Source organism: Astatotilapia calliptera, chromosome 20 (genome assembly GCF_900246225.1).
Source record: "Astatotilapia calliptera chromosome 20, fAstCal1.2, whole genome shotgun sequence".
Lineage (NCBI taxonomy): Eukaryota > Metazoa > Chordata > Actinopteri > Cichliformes > Cichlidae > Astatotilapia > Astatotilapia calliptera.
In genome coordinates, this window is record NC_039321.1 from 27,882,584 (window position 1) to 27,908,231 (window position 25,648).

General features: G+C 41.4%; 2 protein-coding genes and 1 non-coding gene across 4 annotated transcripts; 2 read left to right on the forward strand and 1 right to left on the reverse strand.

The window, feature by feature from the left end:
* Window positions 1-7,502: 7,502 nt before the first annotated feature.
* On the reverse strand, window positions 7,503-7,864 carry LOC113014056 (small Cajal body-specific RNA 2). Its single transcript, XR_003270923.1, has one exon.
* A 1,924-nt stretch (window positions 7,865-9,788) lies between these two features.
* Window positions 9,789-13,917, forward strand: LOC113013790 (protein FAM107B). The gene is made up of 5 exons (XM_026154943.1): window positions 9,789-9,872; window positions 11,393-11,420; window positions 11,796-11,892; window positions 12,008-12,152; window positions 12,269-13,917. The coding sequence occupies exons 1-5, from the start codon at window positions 9,849-9,851 to the stop codon at window positions 12,368-12,370; spliced, it is 396 nt and encodes a 131-aa protein (XP_026010728.1). The 5' UTR covers window positions 9,789-9,848; the 3' UTR covers window positions 12,371-13,917.
* Window positions 13,918-15,256: 1,339 nt separating this feature from the next.
* Window positions 15,257-24,286, forward strand: inavaa (innate immunity activator a). Of its 2 annotated transcripts, none has more exons than XM_026154941.1 (10): window positions 15,257-15,337; window positions 19,103-19,200; window positions 20,465-20,598; window positions 20,687-20,809; window positions 20,895-21,120; window positions 21,210-21,263; window positions 21,544-21,769; window positions 21,975-22,124; window positions 22,226-22,889; window positions 23,447-24,286. In XM_026154941.1, the coding sequence occupies exons 2-10, from the start codon at window positions 19,137-19,139 to the stop codon at window positions 23,537-23,539; spliced, it is 1,734 nt and encodes a 577-aa protein (XP_026010726.1). In that variant the 5' UTR covers window positions 15,257-15,337; window positions 19,103-19,136; the 3' UTR covers window positions 23,540-24,286. The 2 variants fall into 2 exon arrangements, with proteins under 2 accessions (XP_026010726.1, XP_026010727.1); XM_026154942.1 differs by having other exon boundaries at window positions 21,978-22,124.
* Window positions 24,287-25,648: the final 1,362 nt, after the last annotated feature.

Sequence of the window (25,648 nt, forward strand, 5' to 3'; positions counted from 1 at the left end):
CCTCAGGGACTCAATATTTCGGGATGGCGGTCGCTTAGAACATGACTCCTCCGGAGCACAGATGGAGTTCACCTTCAAGTTCATCTTGTCACGGACCTGAGGGTCACCACAGATCAAACACATCATTAGCTTCACTAACATTTCTAATCGGATGAAATATTTTCCTCCAAGCAGGCGACGTCGGCAGCCTGCAGCATTCTGACCTCGATCATAAACTTCTCCATGTCGTCTTTCCTCTGGAAAACGAACGCACGGAGGTCGTGGAATGAGATGTGGTTCTCCACATACTTAGCAAAGCGGTGATCCTTCACATTGATCTGTAAAATAGAGAGCGAGTTAACAAAAGTAAACCAATCCAAACACTTAACAAGGAAGTCTTCGTTTATCCTGTGAGATGCAATGTGTTTGGTGTTTGGTAGGGTGGTTCGGTATCACATCATCTGATATAATGCCAGTTATGAATTTTTAAGCGATGGAAAAGTGTCTCATCACACCTCGTGCCACTCTGATGGTGATTTAGCAGCTAAAAAAGGAGCTACTACAACAAACTCCAGCAGAGCACAACACTAAGAAAACTGTTCCCGCTGAAGGTGGAAAGAAACTTGTTTCACCACTTCAGTCAAACAACAGAGACATTTGCAAGTTACACCTGAATTATACTTCTGTGTCAGAGCTACATTATAACTTATGCCATAACCAGAATCCCATTTTAGCCCTAATCACTGAACTGGGAGTTCTGGCAGCACTGAATAGGGTGTGTTCATTCTTCCTCTTTTGCACTAAATAGTGCCTGAGCCAATTTAAAGTAGCACCTTGTATACAATATTCAAATGATAAACACACACACTAGTGTTAGGCAACATGCTTACCCTCCCATCAAGGCCCAGCTACACCAGTTCACGTGTTTTGGCACTGCCAACAATTGAACAGTACTTGGAAGAACATTTTCGAGGCCCTGCCATTGTTGCAGAATCACTGTAGTACCTCTCCATCTTCAGAGTAACTCAGAGAGTACCTTAGAAAAATACTTTCTATGCTGCAGTTAGAAAAAGCGAGGTAGAACAGAGTGAACTCTCTGTGAAACTTTTGAGTGACTTAGTCGCCATTGAATATGTTAAAAACAGCCATAAAATGCATCCATTGTTTGTATCGTGGTGCATTTAAACTGATTGTGAGTAAAGGAGAAGCCCACCCCATTCATCTGTACTATGTTTGTCTTGTGAATATCCACCCTAGTGGGTTTTTCTTTTTCTTTGTCTCTTGTAGCTGTAATCTCAGGGCTGGGTGTGGGGAACGTTTTTATTGTTTTTGTCTCTTATCAGAAAACGAAAAATAACGTTTAAGAATTTTCATGAAAAGCACCACATAGGCTACTTTCGTTCTAGTGTCACTGTATATAATGCTGTGTCACTACTATTGCACAATAATGCTGCTGGCACCCTGTGGCAATGCAGTCATGTTCTGAAGGAGCTAGTCTGCCAGCAACGACAGCAGCTTGTTGGGAAAAAAATAAAGGAAAATATATTTAATTTTGTTTATACTAATAAATTCAGCTGAGTGCAAGCTGCAATCACTGATAAAACATTATTCAGTTTTTTTATAACATCCGTGAAATATCATGATATAATTTTGAGGCTATATCACCCACCCCTCTTGAACCATTTATAAGCAGTATATGATCATTTAATAAGTGGCTTTTCTCAACTGGAAAACAGAAACATGGCTGAAATTCATCATTAAACGTGGAGAAAGAATCGTGGATTTAAATGCTTTTAGATACGAGTTGTTTGTTAAATCGGAACCGGATCTCATGAGTTTGTCTGGGTTTTTTTTTCACTTCTATAATTTAGGGCTGTTGAAAACACATTCGCACACTTCCATCTAAACTGCACGTGAAACATCTGCATAGCTTCTAAATGCTACAGAGAGCGCTTTACGTGCAGCACGTCCTGTCACAGTTCAGTGAAACTCACCACCAGCATCATGGGCTCGTGGACGTTTCCACGAAAGAGTTGCTTGTTCTGTCTGAGCCACTGGAGGGCAGCGTGTGTGTCCCTGTGACGTCCTCGCAGCTTCTCCACTTTGGCATTCATCATGTTGTTCATGTCGTTGAGCTTCTTCTCCAACACTGATAAAGAAAATAGAATAGAATCTACATGTAAAGCTGTTGCACATAATGTGCTTTTGTCAGCGAAATGTGCGCCAAAAAAAGAAAACAAAAGAAGTCATCTTTGTTTATGCAAATTGTTTTGGGAAGCTCACTTCTAGATTCAGCACAAAGGTTGTCCTTCTCCCTGCGCAGGTCGCCCTTCTCCCCTTCGATCTTGGCTCTCTCCTCCTGAATGCGCCTCAGATCAGCGTTGACGGCGTTGATGCGCGGGGTTACATCCGGCTGGTCGCCAACTTTGGCAAGCTCCGCCTTCAGGTCTTCGATGGTTCTTCTGGTGTTGCTGATTCGCTTCTGGTGGTCTTCCTCCTCCATCTGCTTAAGTCTGCATTTTTGTTTAATATCGTCAATCTGCAGAGAGGAGTGGAGAGAGCAGTCGTGTATTAACAAAAGTCTGCTTTATGTCAATTAAGTACAAGATAAAAAGCACAACGTTTTATTAATTTAGTCTGTACCAAATGTAAAAACAAAAACACAGCCGTACCTCTTTGTTTTTTCGATCCAGCTGATCTTGTTTCTGTTTGCACTTCAGCGAGGCTTCTTTGATGGCAGCAGTCTGAAAAACAACAACCTCATCTTCACCACCATCATTACAGGACTTGTGAACTGAAATTGCAATATGAACTTATTTTACAGTCTCTAATTCAGAGTTCATTTACTACAAAATCATCATCATCATCATCATTTATTTATATAGCACTTTAAAAGCACACCTGGTAGACCAAAGTGCTCTACAATACAAATATGCATATAGTAATAAGATAGCAGAAACCAGACATAGCAATAAAATTAATTTTAAAAAAAAAGTCAGTTACCCACAGAGTTAAAAGCCAGGGAATAAAAATAGGTTTTTAATAAAGACTTAAAAACTGGCACTGATGTAGCCTGTCTAATATGGAGAGGAAGGTTATTCCAAAGCATCGGCGCTGCAACAGAGAACGCTCGGTCTCCTCCAAGTTTCAGCCGTGACTTTGGGACCGAAAGCAGCAACTGCTCAGCTGACCGAAGGGAACGAGTGGGGACGTGGGGCTTCAACAAGTCAGACAAATAAACAGGTGCCAAACCATTTAGAGATTTAAAAACCAATAAAAGGATTTTAAAACGGATTCTAAATTGTATTGAATAAATTTAGAAAAAAAATAATGTATCCCTGCATCTGCTCGTGAAACTGGACCCGTTACAGAGTACCAGCCTTTGATTTGTCACCTTATCCTTTATCTGTGCCTCTGTTGGCTTCAGCTGCTCGTCAATCTGTTGGATCTTCTTCACCATGGGCGCCTGGGTCTGCTTCAGGCTTGAAAGCTGCTTTCTGGCCTCGTCGCGCTCCTTCTTCACACCCTCAAGTTCCTTACGGGTGGTCTCGTACTCCTAATATCACAAGGAAACAGAAACAGCTTACACAGTTAATTCAGTTTCTCTCTCCACATGTGCGCTGTGCTCATTTCTCTTGTTTACACTCGACCACTCACCACCCATGGTTTCTTCTTCTCGAGCAACTCGATTACATCCAGATGCCTCTTTTTTTCGTAGTAACGGTTTACATCGTGTTTATTCCTTTCATTTCGCTGCTTGGCTTTCTCCAGGAAGCTTGCTTTCTCCTTCACAACGTTCTACAGAGAAGCAAAGAGCCATGTTGCCGTTACATGTCTTTAAGAGGAGGACAACTTAAAAAACGAACATGAATGAATTTTGTTGCAGTTTTTTCTTCTTATTTCTACCACATCAAACTTTGCCTGTTGGATCACTGGCTTTGAGCTTACCTCCAGTTCTCGTTCTTTATTGCGGAAGTTTTTGAGCTCACAGTGGTATTCATACATCTCTGGTGGGCCCACTGACTTCTCAGTTGCTTCCAGCAACTCAATTTTGGACATCTTGGCAAATTCGCCCACTTTTTCCTGCGTGGGGGAAAAAAGCCAGTAAAACAGTGATGAAACTGTATATTTTTGCATCTGTGCAGCTTTATGTTGCAGATGTATAAACATACCTGAGGTAGAAACTGACAGAGGTTGCTGACTTGGATGCGCAGAGCTTTGACTTCCTCTTCCACCGCCTTCTGGCTGCACTGCCGATCATTCAACATCCACAGAGACTGATTGTTCTCCGCATGTATCTCTCTAAAAATCACCACATTACCACCTCTTTTGTACCTTCAAAAACAAAAACAAAGGCTAGCGTTTAGAGTCATATCACTATGCTGAACATGATAATGCAGGTGATGTAACAACTTCTGGCAAATTTTCATTTCATTTTTGAAAAGATGAGGGTTCAGAATTCAAACTTCTTGTCTGAAAAGATTCATGAAGAATTTCTGAAAACATGTAACGCTAACGGAGCAGTAGAGTAATGTAGCGTGTGGAATGTATTTCACATAACTTACAGTTCAATTTCAACATGGCCTTTTTTGCAACCACGCTTGACATAGAGCCCAACCTTTAAAAAAACAAAGCACCATTCAATAATCATCGTCAACAAATGCAGTATCTGCTATGTGAGCTCAATTCAAAGTATCATATTTTGACTGTTAAAGGGGCGGGGAGATGAGAAACAACAGTGCATGTGCTGCAAAAGAGCAATGAAAGATTTTCATAGAGGCGTGCTTATCACCACATACAGCTTGTTTACCAGTCTGCTAACATTATGTTTATTTGCTGGTCTTTTGAAAAGAAAACAAATCCGAAATACGTTTGGAGTGCATCAATCAATGACTTGCATTGCTCTGTGGCTTACCTTATCACCTCTGCCAAGAACAGCTGTCTTGCCAGCCAGACACAGACAGATGGCACACACAATGCTGGACTTTCCAGTACCATTGGCCCCGACAATCATGTTCAGATTAGGTCCAGGATGCACCACAGAGTAGTCGTACGTTCTGTGAGTACAAGGTAGACATTCAGGGGTTTCCTGCAGTGTTTTAGAGCAAAGGTGCTCCATCTCGCCTAAAATAATTGCAATCTACACTAACAGTACAAATGAACGTAATAACATAAAAGTGGCAATACTGCTATCTTACACTTCAAATGGCTGTCTGTTAGTGAGACCTGAAGTTTCCCACATACGGTACCTGTTCATCTGGTCATACTGCTTAAGCATTTGCGACAGGCAGACTCACAGTGAAATACTTATTTACAACCACTCTTATCCCTGCACAGGTTCTGCAATTTTGGAGGCTGGTTGACAATAATACAAATATGTATTACAGATCAACAAGTTAATAAATGTAGAATAGTCTGTATAGCAATGAATGTTTACTTAGTCTGCCATAATTTTCATTAAAAAAAACTTACAGGCAGGTATGGATGACAGTAAGATGAAAATTTATACCAGTAACTGACTCTTGGTTAGTTTTCTGAGTGGAAAAGAAGCTCTGAACAGGTTATCAATATCTACTTATCATCTCTGAGTGTGAACATGGTTTAGAAACAGACTGAAAAAAGGGGATGCATGTAACTCGCTGTTAAGCTCCACTGCCTTTTTATACAGAATTTATAAGACTGGGGGTACAGGATTTTTATTGACTGGCTGGATTTGACACTTTGCTTTAAGCTAGAGCTGCCTGTGATTCTCATCCCCTTGAAGTAGAAAGCAATGGAAACAGGCGTAATGATAACGAGTTCTTAATGGGGAAGCCCTTCTTTAATATATCGAGTCTATTTTAACACCTGCCTTGAATGTGACCCCTTAAATCGTACAATTAGATAGGACAGCTCACTAAAATACCTCATTTGGACTTAACTGTAGCTGCTGGACCATATAGTCGGTCTGTAGCAGCTTCCATCAGTGGGTCTACGACCTGCTCGTGTTTACAGGGCTCAGGGTTTAACTTTTAATTGCAAACTGGTGGAAAAATGTTAGCATATATGCTATCTAGGTCATCTGGCTGTAGCTATCAGCAGGTAAATCGGGGTGTTCCGGCAGTTTCACTTTACAGACATTGACCGCTGTCAACTGGGGAGCAGCAACTTACAGGAAGTTCTTCATGGTGATCCGAAGTATGGATCCCTCCACAAATCGACCCTCCCCCTCGAGTCCTTCGTCCTGACTGTCCGTGAAAATGCTCGGTAAGCTTTTACTCGAAGTTTGTGAGCTGCTGTTAATGTGACTGAGCCTCTGCCGCTTGCTGGGTTCGGCCATGGTGACCCCAACAGGGAACCTACAAGACAACCAGGCACGTTCATGCACACGGACAGACACCTCGCGCGCTTTGCCGAGTTGCTGCTGAAAGCCGGTTGGACCAAAAAGATCACGTGTATACACAAAGGCGACCACAGCGCCAAAGCTATCGCGAGATATGAATTTTACCCATACAATAACAAACGTACAGCATGCACCTAAAATGTTTGATTTCCAAATGATAACATACTATATTAGAAACTAAAAGGAGAGTAGAAAATACTCGAAAACATAATTTCACACGTGCAGGTGATGCATATTGTGTTAGCGTTAATAAGAAAGATTTCTAATGAAGTTTGCAGTTCAGTTATGGGGAGTTTTAAATGTTATTATACCCTATCATGCCCATCTATGTGTGTCTATGTTGACCAGTTTCCCCTGAAATGCAAACTGATACTGGTCCAGGGAAGATTAGTATGATGGATTAATGCGAAGAGTGCGAGAGTTTAAAAACAAGTGTTATGAAGGTTTTAGATTCGATTCATTAAGTCCTAAGATATAAATTGTGGCCAAAGTGGAACATTCTGAAAATTCGAAAAGTGCCTAATGGGTTTTTTAAATTAACATCTCCACAGGTCAAAAACAGAAATGGGCGGTGATAACATTTCTGAGGATTTGGATCATCTTATCTCTGGACTGTGACTCAGTGTAGCTGTTGAGCTGGCTGCAGGTCTGGAGAACCATGGACGTTGAAGGAAATTAAATTGTATTTTTTTTAGACAAGGTCAGAAAGTTCAACTCTTTGGATAGAGATTAATAATATTTGTAAATATAACTATTTTAAAGCCAAACCCGTTTTATTTATTTTTGGGAAAACAATTAAAGCTTGTACAGTCAATCTTTGAAAATAAATACAACAGAAGTCAGTCCTTAAATGATCTAAATTACTTGATTGAATTAATCCCGTATAGCTCTGTTCCCACTCTCCCCCTTTCCCTTTGAATCGGTCGCTTTAAGGGAGAAAAACTGCTTTTGACTAAAGAAGCAACTTTAGGACTAACACGCCTAGCTGTTTTTACCAGGAAAACGAGCGTTTGGTAAGCCTTGCTTTCCTGGTATTTTCAGTCCGAAGCCTGTCTGAACTCGTTTTAACCGTTAGAATAAGCGTATGTGACGAGCAGCCGTTTCTTTAGGTCGTGCTCCTCCACGGTTCCTCCTGCTGTGGTTAGATCAGAATCGCCTCTGTACTCATTGACCACTGCGAAGCTTGAGATGAACTCAAACTCTCACAGAGCTAGTATATCTGATCAATTCATCACCTCTAACCACGGCACGGAGCGTGGAGGCCCTGAAAGTTTCTGCCGGCTGCACATCGCCACAAAGGCTCGCAAGCGCGTTTCCTATCATCTCCGGTCAGAGCAGAGCCACCTCAGACCGGATCAAATAAGATCAGTGTGTAGGTTTTTAAAATGAACACAGACACGACACACGCACATATCATTCACGCACTCACTCAAACACACAACCATTCACTCAGAAGCCATTCAAACTATAAGGAATACGGAGCTTCCGCTTCCGGTTTAAAGCCAAAAGCCGCATGGGATTATGGGACATCGACTCCGACGATTATTTAGCGACATCACGTGGCCACCAGTAGTAACATAATATACATAAAACAAAATTATGAAACCATCACCTAAATCCTCAAATATATTTCATTGAATTAATTCAAATGTAGGCAAAGCTTTTTAAGTGTTAAAAGGTCTTCATCTTCTGGGATCACCACAGCAGATCACCTGTGTCCCTCTTACTCTGCCCCTAGCTCTATATTCATCGTCTTTTGTCTTTCATCCACTATCCCCCCTCAGCACATGCCCAAACCATCTCTAAAATTGTTTCCAACGCTCTCAGCCTGAGTTGTCCCACTGATGTTATTTATTTCTAATCATTTCCATCCTGGTCACTCTCAGTGAAAACCTTAACATTATCAACCAGGCCTCCTGTCTTTTTTGTTAGTCCCATGATCTTCTCTCACTACCATCTTGTAAACCTTCCCTTTCACTCACTCTGCTCTGCTTCTGTCAGAAATCCCCAACACTCGACCCTCCCTGCACTCTCTTCTTCGCCTCTCTGTTGCTTTGGATGGTTGATCCCATAAATTACTTCCTTTTACCATCCATGATGGGATGGTAAACGGAAGTAATGGTAAACGGAAGTAATGGTAAAAGAGAAAGAGAGTTATGTAAAATAAGTTTAAAATTTTCTTACTTCCTCCTGTTTTTGTTGGTCTTATATTATGTTATGTAATAGAATACTTTCTAACTGTTCCCTTTGGCAAATTCTGTGTGTCTTTATGAGCCAGCAGAATATAATAAGAATAAAGATTTATTTTAATAGATATATATATATATGTGTGTGTGTGTGTGTGTGTGTGTGTGTGTGTGTGTGTGTGTGTGTGTGTGTGTGTGTGTGTGTGTGTGTGTGTATATATAATGTAAAGTATGTAGACTAAACCCCACCAGATGACATTTCAGCTTGTATTTATACAACAAGAATTAATCTATTCTTGTTCTTGTTTAGTGTTTATGCCACAGATACATTTAACATAACTATAATGGACCTAACAATTATAAATAAATGCAAAATAAATACTTTTGTAGGGTATTTGTAAGCTGAAAAACACAGAAATAGATACAGCATGTGGAAGTCTTTGTGTCCTCAGAACTGATTAAGAAAAGACTGTGTTGTGACTACACATACACTGATACACACTTAAATACATGCAGTGTGATGTATGTGTGTATCGTCATAAGTCTAACCTGAATAAAGTGTTTAGTCAGTATTGTTTTTTAGTAAAACATTCAAACCTCCCTAACTGCTACAAAAAGTGAATTTAAAGTACAAATACATCAGCGCATGGTTGAAGATGTAAAGATGTGGCACAAACTTTCGCAGCTCCTGTATGAGAGTGAAAACACAGTCATTCACAAACAACAAATAACAATGCATTCACACAGTCTTCTTGCACATTTTGATATCTGTACCAGTTTATTTACCAGTACCAGTTTCTTATAGATCTAACCAGTAAACATTCACAAAGTTTATGGCAGGACATTTCCGGTTGTACTTGGGTTTTCTATGATCGTCTCAGTCCCCAAACTGTGACAACCATCACCATATTATGTTTCTTTGAAGACCTTTGTTGCTGGACTGTCTGTCAGTGCTAATGGGCTGGGAGGAAGAGGAGTCGACTGGTAATAGTACCGTGTTAGGTTGGTTTTAAGCTGCATTTGTGTCAGCGGCAATTACCTAATCTAACATCCTATGCCGTGTGGGGGTTGTGAAGTAATCTAGAATGGCGTAATAAGATTTCAGTGTCTACTACCACTATTGACTACTGCTAGATGGCACATTGAGTCTGTGGATCTGTCATCAACAACATGCTGGCCTTGGATGCAGCAAGGAAAAAGACGATTGACCGACAGAGTGAGGACGTGCAATTCTTTTAGCAATGGACTAAAACAGGAACGCTGCTGCTGGGCACAAGACAGTGGGCCTCCACCATCCTGCCATGGAGGGGTCAGCTGTAAAAAAAGTGAGTTTTCTAGTTGTTTACTTGCAGCGCTGCCGCCGTCTAGTGAGTGAGAGGTCAGTGTCTGGTCTGATGTCCATCTGTCAAAGGTTTAGTTCACCTTTGGTCAGACCACATGTGTTGCTTCAGTGGGCTTACAGTCAAAGTTTATTGTGATTAAAGTATGTAGATGTTATGTAACTTTTCATATGATGGACACTTTGACCACAAATATATAAACTGTGCCTTCTTACAGAATCTTGTTATTGCAGATTAAATATTATTGACACTAATACTCAACAAGTTCATTATAGTTATTTTTAATCTCTGTTATTATGAAACTATATATGTTAGCAGCACAATGTCTGTTTTCATTAAAGACTTTTCTGCATTTTTATGTGTTTTAAACACAAAATTCATTGTGCATATTTTAGCTCCATGGTGGGCATTTAAATGCTGTCTCGAAGTCCGAATTGTTCTGATCAGTGAGCTGATTTGAACATTTGATATAATATTATTGCAATGTCAAAACATTGCTGTTCAATCTTTGATCAAAGTCACATCTGAAGTGATTACATAACAAGGTCATCTTGGAGCCTGGATGGTTTTACATAAGAACAAACAGCCTGAAGATACAAGGCAGCTGTGTTGAACTTCCTAAGAAGAATAAAGTATTTTAATCTGGCAGCAACATTATAATGATTAATGGTCAAAAAACGTATCTTTTGACTGATTCAGTCCAACAGACAGATTGCTTAGTATCACAGAGCGGCATCATCAAGCTAACGTCTGACACTTCAGAGCATTTCTGCAAGTAGGTGAGAGCTTCCTGTAATCCATCTGAAACCTTCAGGCCTTAATTGGAACAATGGCTTTCATCAGGCCTTACACCTGACTGGTTATCTCCCCTGCAGGGGCCCAAGAAGGCCCTGAATCTGGAGGCTTATAACTACAGCAGGAATAGTAAAAGGCACAATACCAAATACAGAGTTTGGGATCATATTTCAGCTGTTGGACTTGTTTATGTCAGCGTCTTGGTCTTATTGGCTTGCCTGACTTTGCCTGAGAAACGCAAGTCATAACAGCACCTGCCATCTGCTCCCTGGTCGCTGTAATCTGTGTCTCCTGGCTATCCGGTTTCAGTGGGTGTGGCAGAAGTAAACGATTGTGTTACAACCACGTTTTCCTTCCACTGTAAGTGGCCTGACTCTGTGTGGTTACATCATTTTATTTGCCACTACAAATAAAGCTCTGTGTCACACACCAAAACTGCATAACTACCTCTCTGACAGACTGGCAGAGCTGTTATGTCACCTTCATTAAACGAAGCTCACGTACTTAAGCAGCACAGCAGGCACCGTCTTTTTTAGCCTTTAGCTAATTATACCCTCTGTCACATGAAGGGACGATCACAGCAAAGATGTTTTGACAAACCAGGCTGTGTGCATCAGTGTTCACATGCAAAGTAATTAACTTGTGAAATCACTAACAAAGAGCTTCGTTTTTTCTTTTTCTCTTGTTTGACTGCATATGACATCTCACAGAAACTGGGATATGGGCTTCTCAAAAAAGGTAGTTTAAAGCACAAATGTTGAATGATAGATTAGATTTGATTGATAGCAGAATCATGTATATGTTACCAATCAAATATTGCTATCAGTCAAATATATAGTCGTTATAGTAGGATTAGAATTAGCTAGAAATAATCATCTTTTATATTAAGTAGCTTCATCCATCAGTACTGCCGGGTGAATGAAGCAGTGTATTCTGTGTTTAAAATGATCTTCAATGACACTTCGATTAAATGTTACAATTCTGTATCTCCAACAATCAAAACTATGAGGACATTCTGTTACCATGTGATAGTTAATAACAAGGTAGAGTCAAACTTGTTTTCTTTTTCACATTATGAGCTTTAAGAAGAATTTTGAGTTGGTCCATCCACAGGTGACAGCAGCAGTGAGCAGAAGAAACTCAACGGCTCCTCAACAGAAGCGCCGAGCTATCATAACCTGCACCGAGAGCTGCTGCTCAGCCATAAACGGTACGCCGAAAACTCCTTTTACTCTGTGGTCTTAAAGTCGTCACCCACTGAAACAGAGATTGGCAGGAATTTTGTGTTTGCATGTGTCGGTAAAACTGTAGCTCTGACTTTGAAGGGGTCTGCTGCTGGAGGAGAAACCGGAGCTGAAGCGAGTGTTGGAGCAGCGCAGACTGGAGCTGCACAAGGAGGCGGAGATGGCACAACGACAGCCCTCAGACCTGGAGATGGAGCTCCGCAAGAGGCAGCAGAAACTGCAAGAGGTAAGAGGCACATAACTGAGAGGGATTTCACAAAATACTAACAGAATACAACCTGGCTCTTCTCAGGCTTTCTCTTTAACTTTGTTGGGATAAACTGATGTCCTTCCCCCCAACAGTACGAGCAGGAGGAGATCAGGCAGCGAGAGAGTCAGCAGAAGATCCCAGAGTTTGTCCGTGTGAAGGACAACCTGAGGCGCACACAGACGTTTGAGCAGTGAGGCCCTGAGGCTCTCCCATCAGCCCCTGCAGCATCTCACCATAGTGGCCCTAAATCTGGATGTTCACAGTCTACAGAGCTACATCCCGCATACACCATTTTGCTTTACGTTTCTTCACAATGTACTTTGAGTTATCACATTTTGTTTAAGCAATCACTCATACCAGGCTAACATGTAATCCAGAAATACACTATTTTGCCAAAAGCACTCTCTTGTCTGCTTTCACATGCATAGGAACTTGAGTGACATCCCATTCTTAATCTGTAGTGTTTAATATGATCTCAGCCCACCCTTTGCAGCTACAACAGACTCAACTCATCTAAGAAGGCTTTCCACAAGGTTTAGGAATGTGTTTGTGGGAATTTTTGACCATTCTTCCAGAAGGTCAAAAAATTCCATTAGTTGGATGAGAAAGCCTGGTTCACACTCTCCACTCTAATTCATCTCAAAGGTGTTCTGTCAGATTGAGATCAGGACTCTGTGCAGGTCGGTCAAGTTCCCACAAAGTTGGGAACATGAAATTGTCCAAAATGAATTGGTACGCAGAAGCATTAAGAGTTTCTTAAGGAGTCAAGCTCAACTCCTGAAAAACAACCTCACACTATAATCTTCCACTACCGAACTTTATACTTGGCACAGTGCTGTCAGACAAGTACTGTTCTCCTGGCAACTAGCAAACCCAGACTCAAGCGTGATTTGCCACTCCAGAGAACAGGTCAGTACTGCTGTAGAGTCCAGTGGCGGTGCGCTTCACACCACTGTACCTAACGCTCGTGCTTGGTTACGTGATGCTTGGATGCAGCTGCTCGGCCATGGAGACCCATTTCATGAAGCTCTCTACAGACTGTTCTTGAGCAACTCTGAAGGCCACAAGAAGTGTGGAGAGATTGACTGCAGAAAGTTGCTGACCTCTGCGCACTTTGCACCTCATCATCCGTTGACCCCATCCTTGTGATTTTTAAATGACCTACCACTTAGTGGGTGAGTTGCTTTCATTCCCAAATGTCCTCCACTTTGTTGTAATATCACTAACAGCCGACTGTTGAATATTTAGTAATGAGGAAATTCCACAAGTGGACTTGTTGCACAGGTGGCATCCTATCACTGCACCAAGCTGGAATTCACTGAGCTCCTGAGAGCAACCCATTCTTTCACAAATGTTTGTACAAGCAGTCTGCGTGCTAGGTTCTTGATTTTATCACACAAGTGATTGAAACAGCTAGACTGAATATGAATGAGTGAATACTTTTGGCAATATAGTGTACTTCCATAAAGTCAGTCACAGTTCTTTTTCTGATTGGGAAGTGAAATAATAGAGAAAGCTCGCACTGAGCTATGAGTCTGGATTTTTTAAAATGTTTTTCTATACTAATTATACTATTTTTTTTTCCAAATTAGTTTCACATGCTTCTTCCAGGATCAAATGAGCATGAGATATCAGTTAAGCCTGATTCTGTCCGTTGTAAAGACCATTATGCAACTGCTGAGAGGAACATTTTCAACAGAGCTGTTTTGTATGAATAAAAATTCCCCAACACTGCAAAATATGCATGTTTGTTTATTCTTCTCTGTCATGACTTGGGATTTTTTTTAGAGTGTCTGAGTGCTGTGGAAATGAAAGGTTTATAGCTTGCTGTGATGTTTTGTTGCACTGGACACCATTCAAAGCACTGGGGACTGATTTGCATGCGGCTCCACTCCCCGAGGGCTCTCACGGTTCTTTCACATGGATATGGGACTCTGCTTAATTAGCTGATCTTTTCATTCCATCACGCCATGAGAGGAGAAAGCACAGGCCATCTGGAGAAGGCTTTTCATCATCTATAGACTAGGAATACCCAAGGGTCACTGATACAACCGGCTGAGGGCACATAGTAGTAGCCAGTTTGCTGTTTCAGAATTTATTTTAAGTAGTTTTAGCAATTATGTCATACACAAAAGAAACCCACATGTGCAAATTGAATTAACAGAACAACTTTAAATGTGCAATAACACATAAGTGCTGTACTTTTAAAGTTAAGATGTGAGGTAACATTATTGTATAATTGTACGCATGCAAATAGCCTAAAGGCTATTCTCATAATTAAAATTTTTTTATATAGTTTAGCATTTCATAAGTTACGCACATGTATTTTGTGTAAGAACTTGAGCAGGAGTTGGTTACAGATGTCAAATAAATGTAGTGAAGAGTAAACGTGCAACATTGTCTAAGGCAAAGTAATAATAAAAGGACCAGCATCAAATATTATAATAATAATAATAATAATAATAATAATAATAATAATAATGAATGTAAGCGAATTACATGGAAATGAATTACAAAGAAGATCACATGGTTAAATATAGCTTTGTGGAAACTAAACAGCAATTAAAAGTATATTTCTCTGTCATTTTAATTATGTTTTATTTATGTTAATGTGTGAATGGCTCACGCTGTACACAATTCTTCATTATCATGGCGGAGGAAAGAGGAGAGCGTGGTCTTCTCGGCCAGCACTTACCAGCCAGCTGTCCTGTTTTCTTTCTTTCTTTTAACAAAACTTTGCCTCTACCGCCTCCCTGTCGCCTTTTGTGCCTTTTCTCAAATGAAGCCCCCCCTCAGCAGTCGCGTGCTGTGTCAACAAGCAAAGCGTGTCTGGAAAGTCTGCAGCGTCGGACCAAACCAATACAAGAAGCGAGGGGGGCGTTGCAGACAGAAAAAATAAAATCTCATTCGGTTAAGCCGAAATTGCTACTATTTTACAAAAGCGTGAGCTGTGACTTAAATGTAAGTTAATTTAAAAATGAATATTTTTACATAAATACTGAAGCAAAAATCAACAAAGCTCGCCCGTAGTTTGATCCAGAAAGTGGACTCGTCTGAAACAGATGTCCGGAGCTCTTCCCTCACATCTGACCAGAGAAAGTTTGAACTCTCGCTGCCTCAGGAAAGATGCTGATGTAGAGGAACAGACCGCGAGCTGAAACGTAAGTACAGACTATTTTCTGTGCGTTAGCAACACCCGCTAAAAAAGAAAAAGTCATAAAATAACCGTCGATGTTAATGTAAACAGCAAAAAGGTAGGCAAAGCTGGAAGTTTTTATACAATTAAATTTTAGAGAAACGTTACTGAGCAGTTAGCCAAACTGGCTATTTGTGCGGTATATAATGCTTAAAACAGAAATAACTTCAAGGGATATGCTATTATGACACATCTAAACATTTCTCTCTTAATCTCTCCTTTAATCCATCATAGTTTAGATGAAAATCTTTTTCACTTTTTATTTCACTGCTTGTGTGCTTGCTTATTTTTACACTCATATAAAAGCGAGCTAAGCTAAACCATAAATATAATGTGCCTTGTGTTGATATGTGTAGATTAGTGAGCAGCTATGAAATGCTTATTTGATTTATGCGTCAGTAGTAACGACCCACTAGTATAATATGGTCTGGCGATGATACAGAGTAAGTACACTCACTCTCAGTACTTGAAAACATGCAAATCCAAGACTTTTACTTGTAATGGATTACTGGGGTGTGGTGTTTTTACTTGAGTGAAGCACTGACTACTACAGACCAGAAAAAGATGTCAGAAATACAACCACCAGACTCAATAATAACTGGGCTGCTAAATGAATGAACAGGTTGCTTTGAAAGATAAACAACCCTGCAGGACTTATGGTTGGGAAAAGGCTTGTCAGTACCAGCTGTTTTGTTGTCCTCAGCAGAAGAACAAACACAGACAGGCATGAAGTGTCACTGTGATGCTGGAGACAACACCTCTGTGTCGTCCTCCACTTCTTTTGTGAGTGGTGGGCACTTGAGGGTGACAAGCTGTAACCACATCCCGGCGATGGTCTGAGATGACCATCAGTGTCCATTCAGAGGCTTCAGAAATGATGACTCAGAGGGACAAGGTGTCATGAATCATGATCACCCCCAGCCAGTGTTTCAGCCTCTGGAGAACAATGGAGGATCTCTTCTGGCCTTTGGTATTTACACTGTCACTGGGCTGTGACAGAGCTGGTGTGTCTGGTCAGCATATGGCCTCCAGTGACTGAAAGCAGATCGGCTTGGTGCTTATTACCCCTGCATTGTCTGCCTGAAAGTGTTGTTCTGAATGAAACTTGTCAGAGGAAAGATGCTGACAACATATCAAGTTTTTGATACCATTCCTTTTGAAGCTCATGCTATCACAGCCTCTTTTACTGCTCTTTTCAAACTCAGCACTGCTTCTTAAGGCAAGGATCTCACTGCAGTGATGTCCTTTGTAATACAATACTTCATTTTTTTCTCTTGCCTGCAACTCCCCCACTCTGATACATTTTTCTTCCAGCAGCATATATTGTCTACAGAGCGGATCCATTTTGCTGAATGGATTTTGGCTTTCCATGAGACTCTGAAAAAAAAAGAAGGCATGCTGTAAAGTCGTTTGGTTTCTTCCATAGTATCAGCATTCAGAAGAGAATCTTAATTACAGGGTTCGAACAGGCCTCGGTCTGGTTTCAGGCAACCCTCACGGTCCCCGTTGGTAATTCCAGGGCCGACCACAGTGGTAATGAGCACGGAGGTGATGGCTGCAATCCAGGAGTACGCAGCTCCAGAGGCTCATGGGAAAGGGTGGTGGGGGAAGTCTGGGAGACAGTAAATCCACATTGTGATCTCTTGCCATAAACATCAACTTCCGTAGATGTTACACAGTCATGGTCCAGTGACCAGTGAGGATGGGTGGGACAGTCATCTCGTACTCCTGATGTGTTTCTAGGCAGACATCATAAGCAGTGATCAAACACTTCCCTGAATTAAGATGTTTTGACTACATCAATCAGGTCTTCCGGGTGGAGACTGTGCTATCAGCAGCTTTACTTCAGGAAATGGACTGCTATTCCTGTCACAGTCAATCGTGAAAAGTCTTGGGGTTTTTTGGCGCTCCTTTACAGCGTAATGTCAACAATCCCACGGCTCCAGGTTCTTATGAAAGCTGTGACGAATGGCATCAGCGTTTTGGCAATAAACTGCGACTTCAAGTGAGAGTTTTTCCCAAACTCATCCACACACCCACCAACTCACCCACTCACTCACTCAATCAGCCTAGACCTCCGACCACAGACTCTTGTGAAAGTCTTCAGACAGTTATGGGGTGTAAGTGGGTAAATCCCACATTACCCTGTCTGTCTCTGATTACCAGGCTGGATTCCTGTTGACGTATTTAGCTTTAGATTGCTGCAGCATGGAGCCATGTGTCTGGGAGCAAAACCTTGCACCTTAAAATCTCAGCCCTGCTCCATTCTGATACTCTCTCGCTGTCTCAACAGCCTTGTCTCAATATTGACCCGGCACAGCCACTCAAGCCACAGTTGTCAGCAGATATTGCGCCTGCAGCAGATTATTTAGGCTGGTTTTGGGACACAGGCCCTTTGTTGCAGTGTTGTTTTACTAACTCGAGCTGCTTAGCTGTGTTCCATTGTGCCACTGGCTGCTCATAGCTGTGTCAGTTCGCATGAGTTGCTGTTTTGAATGGAGAAAACCTATAGGACACACAATAATATCCTGTCAGAGAAGGTTTTCATTCACGCAGGCTCTGTGCCTTCCTTGTCTCTACAGGAAAAGGCCTGATACAATCACCAAACACAGGAGCTAAGGATTATACACAGAAGCCTTACTGTCATGTGGTGTCTATTTTCATGGCATCTTACCTCCCCTTTTATTCCTGACCAGTGACACATCATTCACTTTTCGAATGAGGTTTGGCTGGCCCAAAAAGTTTATGAATATGTGGCATTGATGCAAGGCAAGGAAATAACATCCTTTAACCATGTTAGAGACCATAATGTTGCCTCTTGTGATCTGCTAGCTTTTTTAGAAGAAGTCTGAGACATGTGAGATCCAAAATAAATTAAATGACCTACAAAATTGAGAAAATAAAGGCAGCATTCTCTGTCTCCGCTACCCTAAGGTAATATCAAGACAACAACCACACACAGACTCATGGTCTGAATGTAAATGGCTGTCAGCTTGTTGAACCCTATTTCCAATTTGTTGTTGTCACTGTCTTTCTCTTCTTGCTGTTGTTCCACTCCACACCTTGTTTTAGTTCATTATTAGTCACATGTTTGCTGGAGAGCAACAATGGGACAGAGCGGGTCATAAACAAGAATTGTGTCGGCCAGGTTTTTGTGCTCAGCATTGCACAGGAGTCAGCAGGCACCTTGTGATCTGATGCTGCGAGTACAAGCCCAGCATTTAGACATTCTTCCACTTCAAAGCTCCCAGGGGGTTTTCTGGACACTGGTTGAATGGGAGCCGAGGAAGGGGTGCACAGGGGGAACAGGTGCAGTCCATAAGTGGGGTAATTCCCGCTGCCATCTGCTTTCTTTTTCGGGGTCTGGGCTCTTTAAACGCCCTCTGACACGCCTCATGGCGACACACTCCCCTAGCCGCAGCCGCAGCATGCCCCGTCACCATGGCACCGTGATTCAGATTAACCCCGCACATGTGCCGAGTCAACCGTGGGGGTCTGCTTCTTTTGTGAGTGAGCAAAGGGAGGGCGACAGGGGTGGAGGAGGGGGAGGGAGATGGAGAGCTGCACAGATAAGTGTGAAAAAAGGACACTTGCCAGTCTTTCACTTTTGTTAAGTGAAGCAGCAGAGACAGACTTATCAAATCCATGTGAGGGGGAATACAAGCAGTTTATTCCTAGCAGTAAACGGTCTCATTTTAGTAATCTGAATAAACTTTGTTGTTTCCAACAGGTATATATAAAAAAGTCAAGAGCAGAGAGACAAGATGACGGCCATCGAGAGTAAAGAAGAGATCAGCGACACGGACAGTGGGATTATCCTAAACTCCGGTAAGGACTGTACTGAACAGATGTCCAGTCAAGTATCTGCATCTTTCATTTTTGCAGATTTCATACTTTTACTTACAACTAAGAGTTTAATGGAATTTGAGGCTCTTAGCTATATTAACATTTGAGAAATGAAATAAAAATAAATAAATCAGGTGACATTTTGTTAAATAAACTTATATATTTTTACTTTGTAAATATGTAATTGGGACATTTTGTCTGACTTTCCTCTAACATACTGCATCTTTAGCATTTTTTTAAAAGTTTGTTGCTATTTATCAACCCACGCTTTACATCAGTACTGATGTACTATATCTGCTGTAGCTCCAGTATCAATACTGACATAACAAGATAGCAAACTTCTTAGACCGCTACTCAGTGTAAGGTTTCTGCGATAGCTGCCCTGTATGAAAAGTATTGGCAGTTTCTATAATGCTTAATCCACCAGTCTGTGCAAACAGAATGATAGTTTTAATGCTATAATATAATTAATGTTGATATTCATAAATGTTACAAAAAAGCAGAAGAAATGGCAAAGCAGATTGTTATTATTTTTTATTATTAAGAAGCAAAATTGTTTGCATTCCTGAACAGAAAGTTAAGTTTTAGTTGTTTAATGTTATGCTTGAGTAATTTCTGCCTTCTCAGAGAAGTTCATTGTGCTGGCTCAACTTTGGGTTTATTTTATTTTTTAGCTTTAAAAATGTTTTTAACAGATTTCTCAAATATTTGCATTTTCCTCTTTATAAGCCCTCTGTCTATTTTAACTCATTATCAGCTCACATAAGAATAATACAGTTTTAATATATGTGGAAGGTACTGTGTGTCTTTCTGACTCTGTGTCTGTCATGAAACTAATTGGAGGGGTGGAGCGTGGGCAAAGAAAGACTCCATTAAACTCTGTGGATTAGCCTTTTGTGGAAAAATGATCTGTGTTTAACTATAGTATTTAATACAGATTCATAATGTAGTGCATTTAAAAACATCTCGTCACAGCAGAGCAAATGTTAGCTTATATGACAGCATATGATGCAGACGGGAAAGTACAATACAGCTTCAGTATTGTATATAATGACCGTGTTATACGGGGTATGAGAATAAATGTTTGCACATCAGTTGTGCAGCACTGGCTGAACTGATAACAACACTTTATATACACTATATAAAATATAATAAAAAATATAACAGTGAAATTATTTTTAAATCATTTTAAGTCAGGTTCAGACGCAGACGCAGGTAAAGCCTGATTTTGTGTGTGTTTTTGCAGGTCCCGACAGCCCCACGTCCCCAGTGAAGGACCTCACCACCCACACCAGAGCCCTGAAGCTGAAGCACCAATCTCTGGAGGAGCGTTTGGAGATCTGCCTGCTGGAGCTCCGAAAACTCTGCATCAGGGAGGCAGTAAGTGACTCCTGGATTAAAGCTTTAAATCAGTATTGAAGATTGCTTCTTTTTACATCATAACAATACTTTTGTTTTGTCCTCACAGGAGCTGACAGGTGTACTGCCCTCAGACTATCCAATGATGCCAGATGAGAAGCCACCACGTGTTCGGAGGAGAATTGGTGCTTCATTCAAGCTGGATGAAGGTCTGATCCATCTAGATAAACAGGTACAAACCACCATCAGTGTTAAGTGTTAGTGGAAAGAGTCAGCACATCAGCTGAGATGTAAGGTCAGAGTTTGTCTTTTTTTAGCACTCAGAGTTGCAAGCGCTGGAAACTGAATTGGCCCTTCAGCGGCAGATTTTTGAGGCAGCCCGCAAACTCTCGCTTGAGGAGAACCTCAGTAAGCCACAGAAGAAGGGCCGGCTGCAGCAGTGCAAGAGGGAGGAGAAGAAAGTGAAGGAACTGCAGCAGGCCGTGTTCCAGCATAGAATCAAGAGTGAGTGCAACTCACCCAGCGTCAGCAGCCAGAACAAAAGTGAGTGACTTTGCTGCCCCCTTCAGGCCAGGCTGTGCAACATGCAGTGCACTTAATGGAAATGTAAAATGTTTGGCGTTTGTGTGCAGATCTGTGCATGTCTGATGACAGCTCACTCTCCGATGTGGTGGCGCTGGATGATGGTGAGCTGAATGATTTTAAGGTTATCATGACATTCATTTAAATATGCAGTAGAAGAAAAGACAGCTCTGATAGAGCATGGTGTCACATTCAACATGCAAATCATTCTACATGTCTTTTTATGAAATTAATTGCGGGTCATGTGTAAAAACAAATATGGGTTTAAAATTCCAAAACTCACTTTAATAATGTGATTTAAATATTTTTAAAAATAGTGAATACTCTACTGACTTGTTTTCCGTTTAGAAATCATTATTTAATGTTCTCTCCAATCCTGTATAGATCTGGACATATCCAGCCCCCTTTCACCTCCAGTGTTGGACGCTTCATATTCAGATCCCCTTCAGCTGTCAGCCCAGACTGTGCAGACATCGCACCAGTCCTCAAGCGAGCTCAGTGTGGAGCACGAGCCCGCTCCCATCCAGAATTCCCCTTGGAAGGAGTCCAGTCTGGACCATCCTTACCAAAAGGCCACCAAACCTCCGTCTGCCTGCAGCAGCAGGTCCAGGTAAGGACTGAAGAATGCTAACAACTAGTGAAATACACTATTATACTCCAAGCTAGATTGTACCTTATTTTACAGTTTTCCATTTGATAGATGAACTTAGATGAAATCAGGTGCAATGTCAGCCTTCTTGTGCTGGATTAGCACATAGTAAAGCTTCCTTTTTCTGAATGTGTGCGATATCTCATGTCATGTCTCCTGTGTGCAGTAGCCCAGCAGCAGCCCAGGTGTCTGCAGAGAGCATCAGGATTCCTCTCACTCAGTTTGTGAAAAACTCTGCCCTGCGTCACAGCAGCTCCACCAGCGCCCCCTCCACCCCGGAGCTGTTCATACGCCGGCAGTACTCCCAGTCCTTCAGGTACACAGACAAGTTATGTCAGAGTCATTTGTATTATCAGAGGAATTAAAGACAATAATGTTGTATTAATGTTTCAAATTTTACACAATATCCCTTCTCAGACTTCCAAAAAGAAAGCCATCTGACGTGGAGCGTTTCAGCTCAGAGAGCAGTCGAGGTCGAGCTAGGCTGCCCCAGCGACGCTGCGTGGCTGACTTCATGGTGCGCTCCCCGGAGTACTCTCCTCTGCGTCCTTACCAGTCCAGCTCTGAGGACAGCAGCTCAGAGCACTCGTCATCCTCTAGCATTAGCTCTCCTGGCAGGGAGAAGCCGACTGAGATCCCAAAGCTCTGCCCACCGCCTTACGGGTTCCACTTTGGAGCACAGAAGAAAGGAGTCTCTCATTTCCCCAGTATGCACAAAAATACGAGCACCAGCTATGTTAAGGCAGCGGCGGAAGATGGACCCCTCTCCCCGCAAGCTCCAGACATGGGGAAGTGCTTCATCTCTACTGTGGCACGCAGCACTCAGCAACGACAGTGGCAGGAGGGGACACCTTCACCGAGAAGCATCTTAAAGCCCCCTCCGCCTTACACCAGGCTCGTGCGGACGCCCTCGCTGAAAGAGTACCCAAACCACGCCGTGAGGCTGCTGCCCCGGGAGGTCGTATCAGAGGAGCTGAAATCGTGGCATCAAAGGAATCAGCTACAGAAGCTACTGCCAAGCTGCGGGGAACAGCAGAGCGTTACGAGCCCCATTTCACCTCACCTGCCTCCTTTTGCACAGGTAGGTACAAGCACCAGCTATGTTAAGGCAGCGGCGGAAGATGCATTAATATGTTTGACTCTTAACATATTAATGCATTGAAGCTGTTACTTTCGTAAATTAGATCAGTGATTCCAAAAGTGTGGGCTGGGATACTGCAAAGGTACTCAAGTTAGTATGTGTGCCGTTATTTATATAAAAAGTCAGGTTAAACTGGTAGTAGGTGGTGGTTAGTTTGTGGTATTACTCGTTACACTGACCTAAATTTAAAGCTCTTTTATTGACGTTTGTGTCCTAGTGATATGTGGGTCACACAATGGCATTAATGCTTTGCATTTGACTGGGTAGCATTAGCAACTAAGAGCCAACAGCCTGTGTTTTTATGTTTTGGTTTGGGGTTTTTTTTTTTTCAAATACATCACTTTCTCTTGTTTTTTGATTAGAGGTTGCTTGGTCCCCATGGGATTTCTGGCAAATTGACACATTTTCACTTGAAAACAACATGAAATATTTTTTACTGAACTAGATTAGAGATCTAATGTATTTACAATGTGCTGGCTTTGTGACTTTTTTCACAGGGTTCAGGTAACCTGGTTCTCCAGAGGGCTGTAGACGGGACTCCCCTTCAGTGGTTTGTTGCCGAGGATGCTGAGATTGTGAGCCAGGTGTAGCTGACACGCCTAAAACCCCCTGCAGTATGATGACTCATTCCTTTATTTATTAAGTCTTTGGACTCTCTGTGAGATTGTTTGTTGACATAATGCAGAAAACGTGGACCTGTTGGTATCACTGATTAATTTAATGTAAGGTGGTATGCCAGTTTTATTTATTTGGTAATACATCTGAGGTGAAATAAATCTGATACAGTTTCATAGCTTATTTCAACAAAGACCATAAACTTGCTGTTGTTTGAAGACCTTTTTTTGTGGCTGGAACACATTTTGCACATGCAGTTCACCCACAGTAGATTTAAAATAGCTTTCCTCATTTCTAATATAATTTTTGACTTATATTCTATATTTATTATTTAAAGACCCCCCCCCCTTTTGCAACATAGACTTATCACTAAAACTATGATAGCCACCTATAAGCACGCACAGCAATGAGTTTTTAGAGGTATATGTGTAGATATACATAGTGAAATTTGTCTGATAATGATGTGAAGTGAGCTGAATCTTAACATTTGAATCTTGCTTATTAACTCCTATTAACCACTGATGCCTTTAAGGGCAATTTTGGTGAAAGTTTTCACTGCGGTATGGTGTTTCTTACTAACCAAGTGATTGTATCAGTTTTGATATGTTTTGTATATTTATAATAAAAATATTACCAAAAGGACCCATCTGAGTGTATCCCGCCTCTCGCTTTATGTATGGGCTCAAAGTGTGGTCATAAATATTTTGTACTTGTAAATCAGGATTTGTATGTGTAAAAAGAATTTGTGTGTGCGTAAAAAAGATTTGTGTGTGGACTTAGCCAAAAAGTACGTGTGAAACTCTGCACTCAAGTTTCAAGTTACAAGTACGAATTTTGACCCTATTTTTCTTCCTTTCATCTGATTGGCCAATGTCATGTCAATCACAAATTTAATAATCCAATAGGAGAACAGAGGGGTTTGGCTATTGGAGGGGTGCGTTATGGAGCTTCAGGTCCTAAAATGCATATACTATTATATATTGTACATGTATTTATTAGTTTCAGATGTAGCCATTCTTGTATTTTGCTTGTTTACATTATTGTATTTTGCACAACTCTGTTGCTTGTGAAGCTCGCACACAAGAATTTCACTCACATGTGCTGTACCAATGTACCTGCACATGTGATGTGACAATAAAAGTGATTTGATTTGATTTGATTTGAGGGAATAAATGCTTTTACATGCCAGTCCAGCGTTTTCCTTCATCACCTTCATGGAAAACAGTCTGTGGTGATTTTTGTTTCACAGGTTTACCTGCTTAATACAGGGACCTCCAAAGCCTGGGGGGGGGGGGGGGGCAGTGTTGTGGAAATGACACAGTCTTCACTAGTGGAGATAGTTACAAAGCTTTCTTCGTTATGAATTAACGATCCATGTTTTTATTGAACATTTGAAGATAAAAAAACAAACAAACAGAAACTCTTGTAGAGGACATAAGGTCAGAGATAGAAACGACAAGGAGCAGGTGCATCTAGTACAGGTAGAGCTGCTGCAAAAACCCACAGAGCTCAGCAGCCAGCGCAACTAATTCTGGATCCTTTGCTATTAGTTAGCATTAGCAGCACATGCTGCATCCGATGTGTAAGGACCTTTATGCTGAGCACTGTGACTCACAGCAGTGGTCCTGGGTCAGCCCTGACTTTGTGTTAAACTAATCCTAAAGTAACAATGGTATTTCTAACCACTGATATACCACAACTTTTTCCTTTCAACAGCTGCTGAAAGTTACGGGGACCTAGCTTCTATCGGACATTTATATAGAGATCCTCCAGCTTCAAACTGTATTACCCTTCAAGGACCTGCAGTTTAAAAAAGCGCCCCTCAAACAGCCAAACCCATCTGTTCGCTGATTGGAATGTTAAATTTGTGATTGACATGACATTGACCAATCAGCTGAAAGGAAGAAAAATAGGGTCAAAATTCGTACTTGTAACTTGAAACTTGAGTGCAGAGTTTCACACGTACTTTTTGGCTAAGTCCACACACAAATCTTTTTTACGCACACACAAATTCTTTTTACACACACAAATCATGATTTACAAGTACAAGATATTTATGACCACAATTTGAGCCCATATTTATG

Coding starts and splice junctions, on each gene's coding strand:
- LOC113013790 (XM_026154943.1), top strand. CDS start 9,849: ATGGAGGGGTCAGCTGTAAAAAAA. Junction 11,893..12,007: donor CTGCTGCTCAGCCATAAACG/GTACGCCGAAAA, acceptor CTGACTTTGAAG/GGGTCTGCTGCTGGAGGAGA. Junction 12,153..12,268: donor GGCAGCAGAAACTGCAAGAG/GTAAGAGGCACA, acceptor TCCCCCCAACAG/TACGAGCAGGAGGAGATCAG.
- inavaa (XM_026154941.1), top strand. CDS start 19,137: ATGACGGCCATCGAGAGTAAAGAAGAGATCAGCGACACGGACAGTGGG. Junction 19,201..20,464: donor TGGGATTATCCTAAACTCCG/GTAAGGACTGTA, acceptor GTGTTTTTGCAG/GTCCCGACAGCCCCACGTCC. Junction 22,890..23,446: donor ACCTGCCTCCTTTTGCACAG/GTAGGTACAAGC, acceptor CTTTTTTCACAG/GGTTCAGGTAACCTGGTTCT.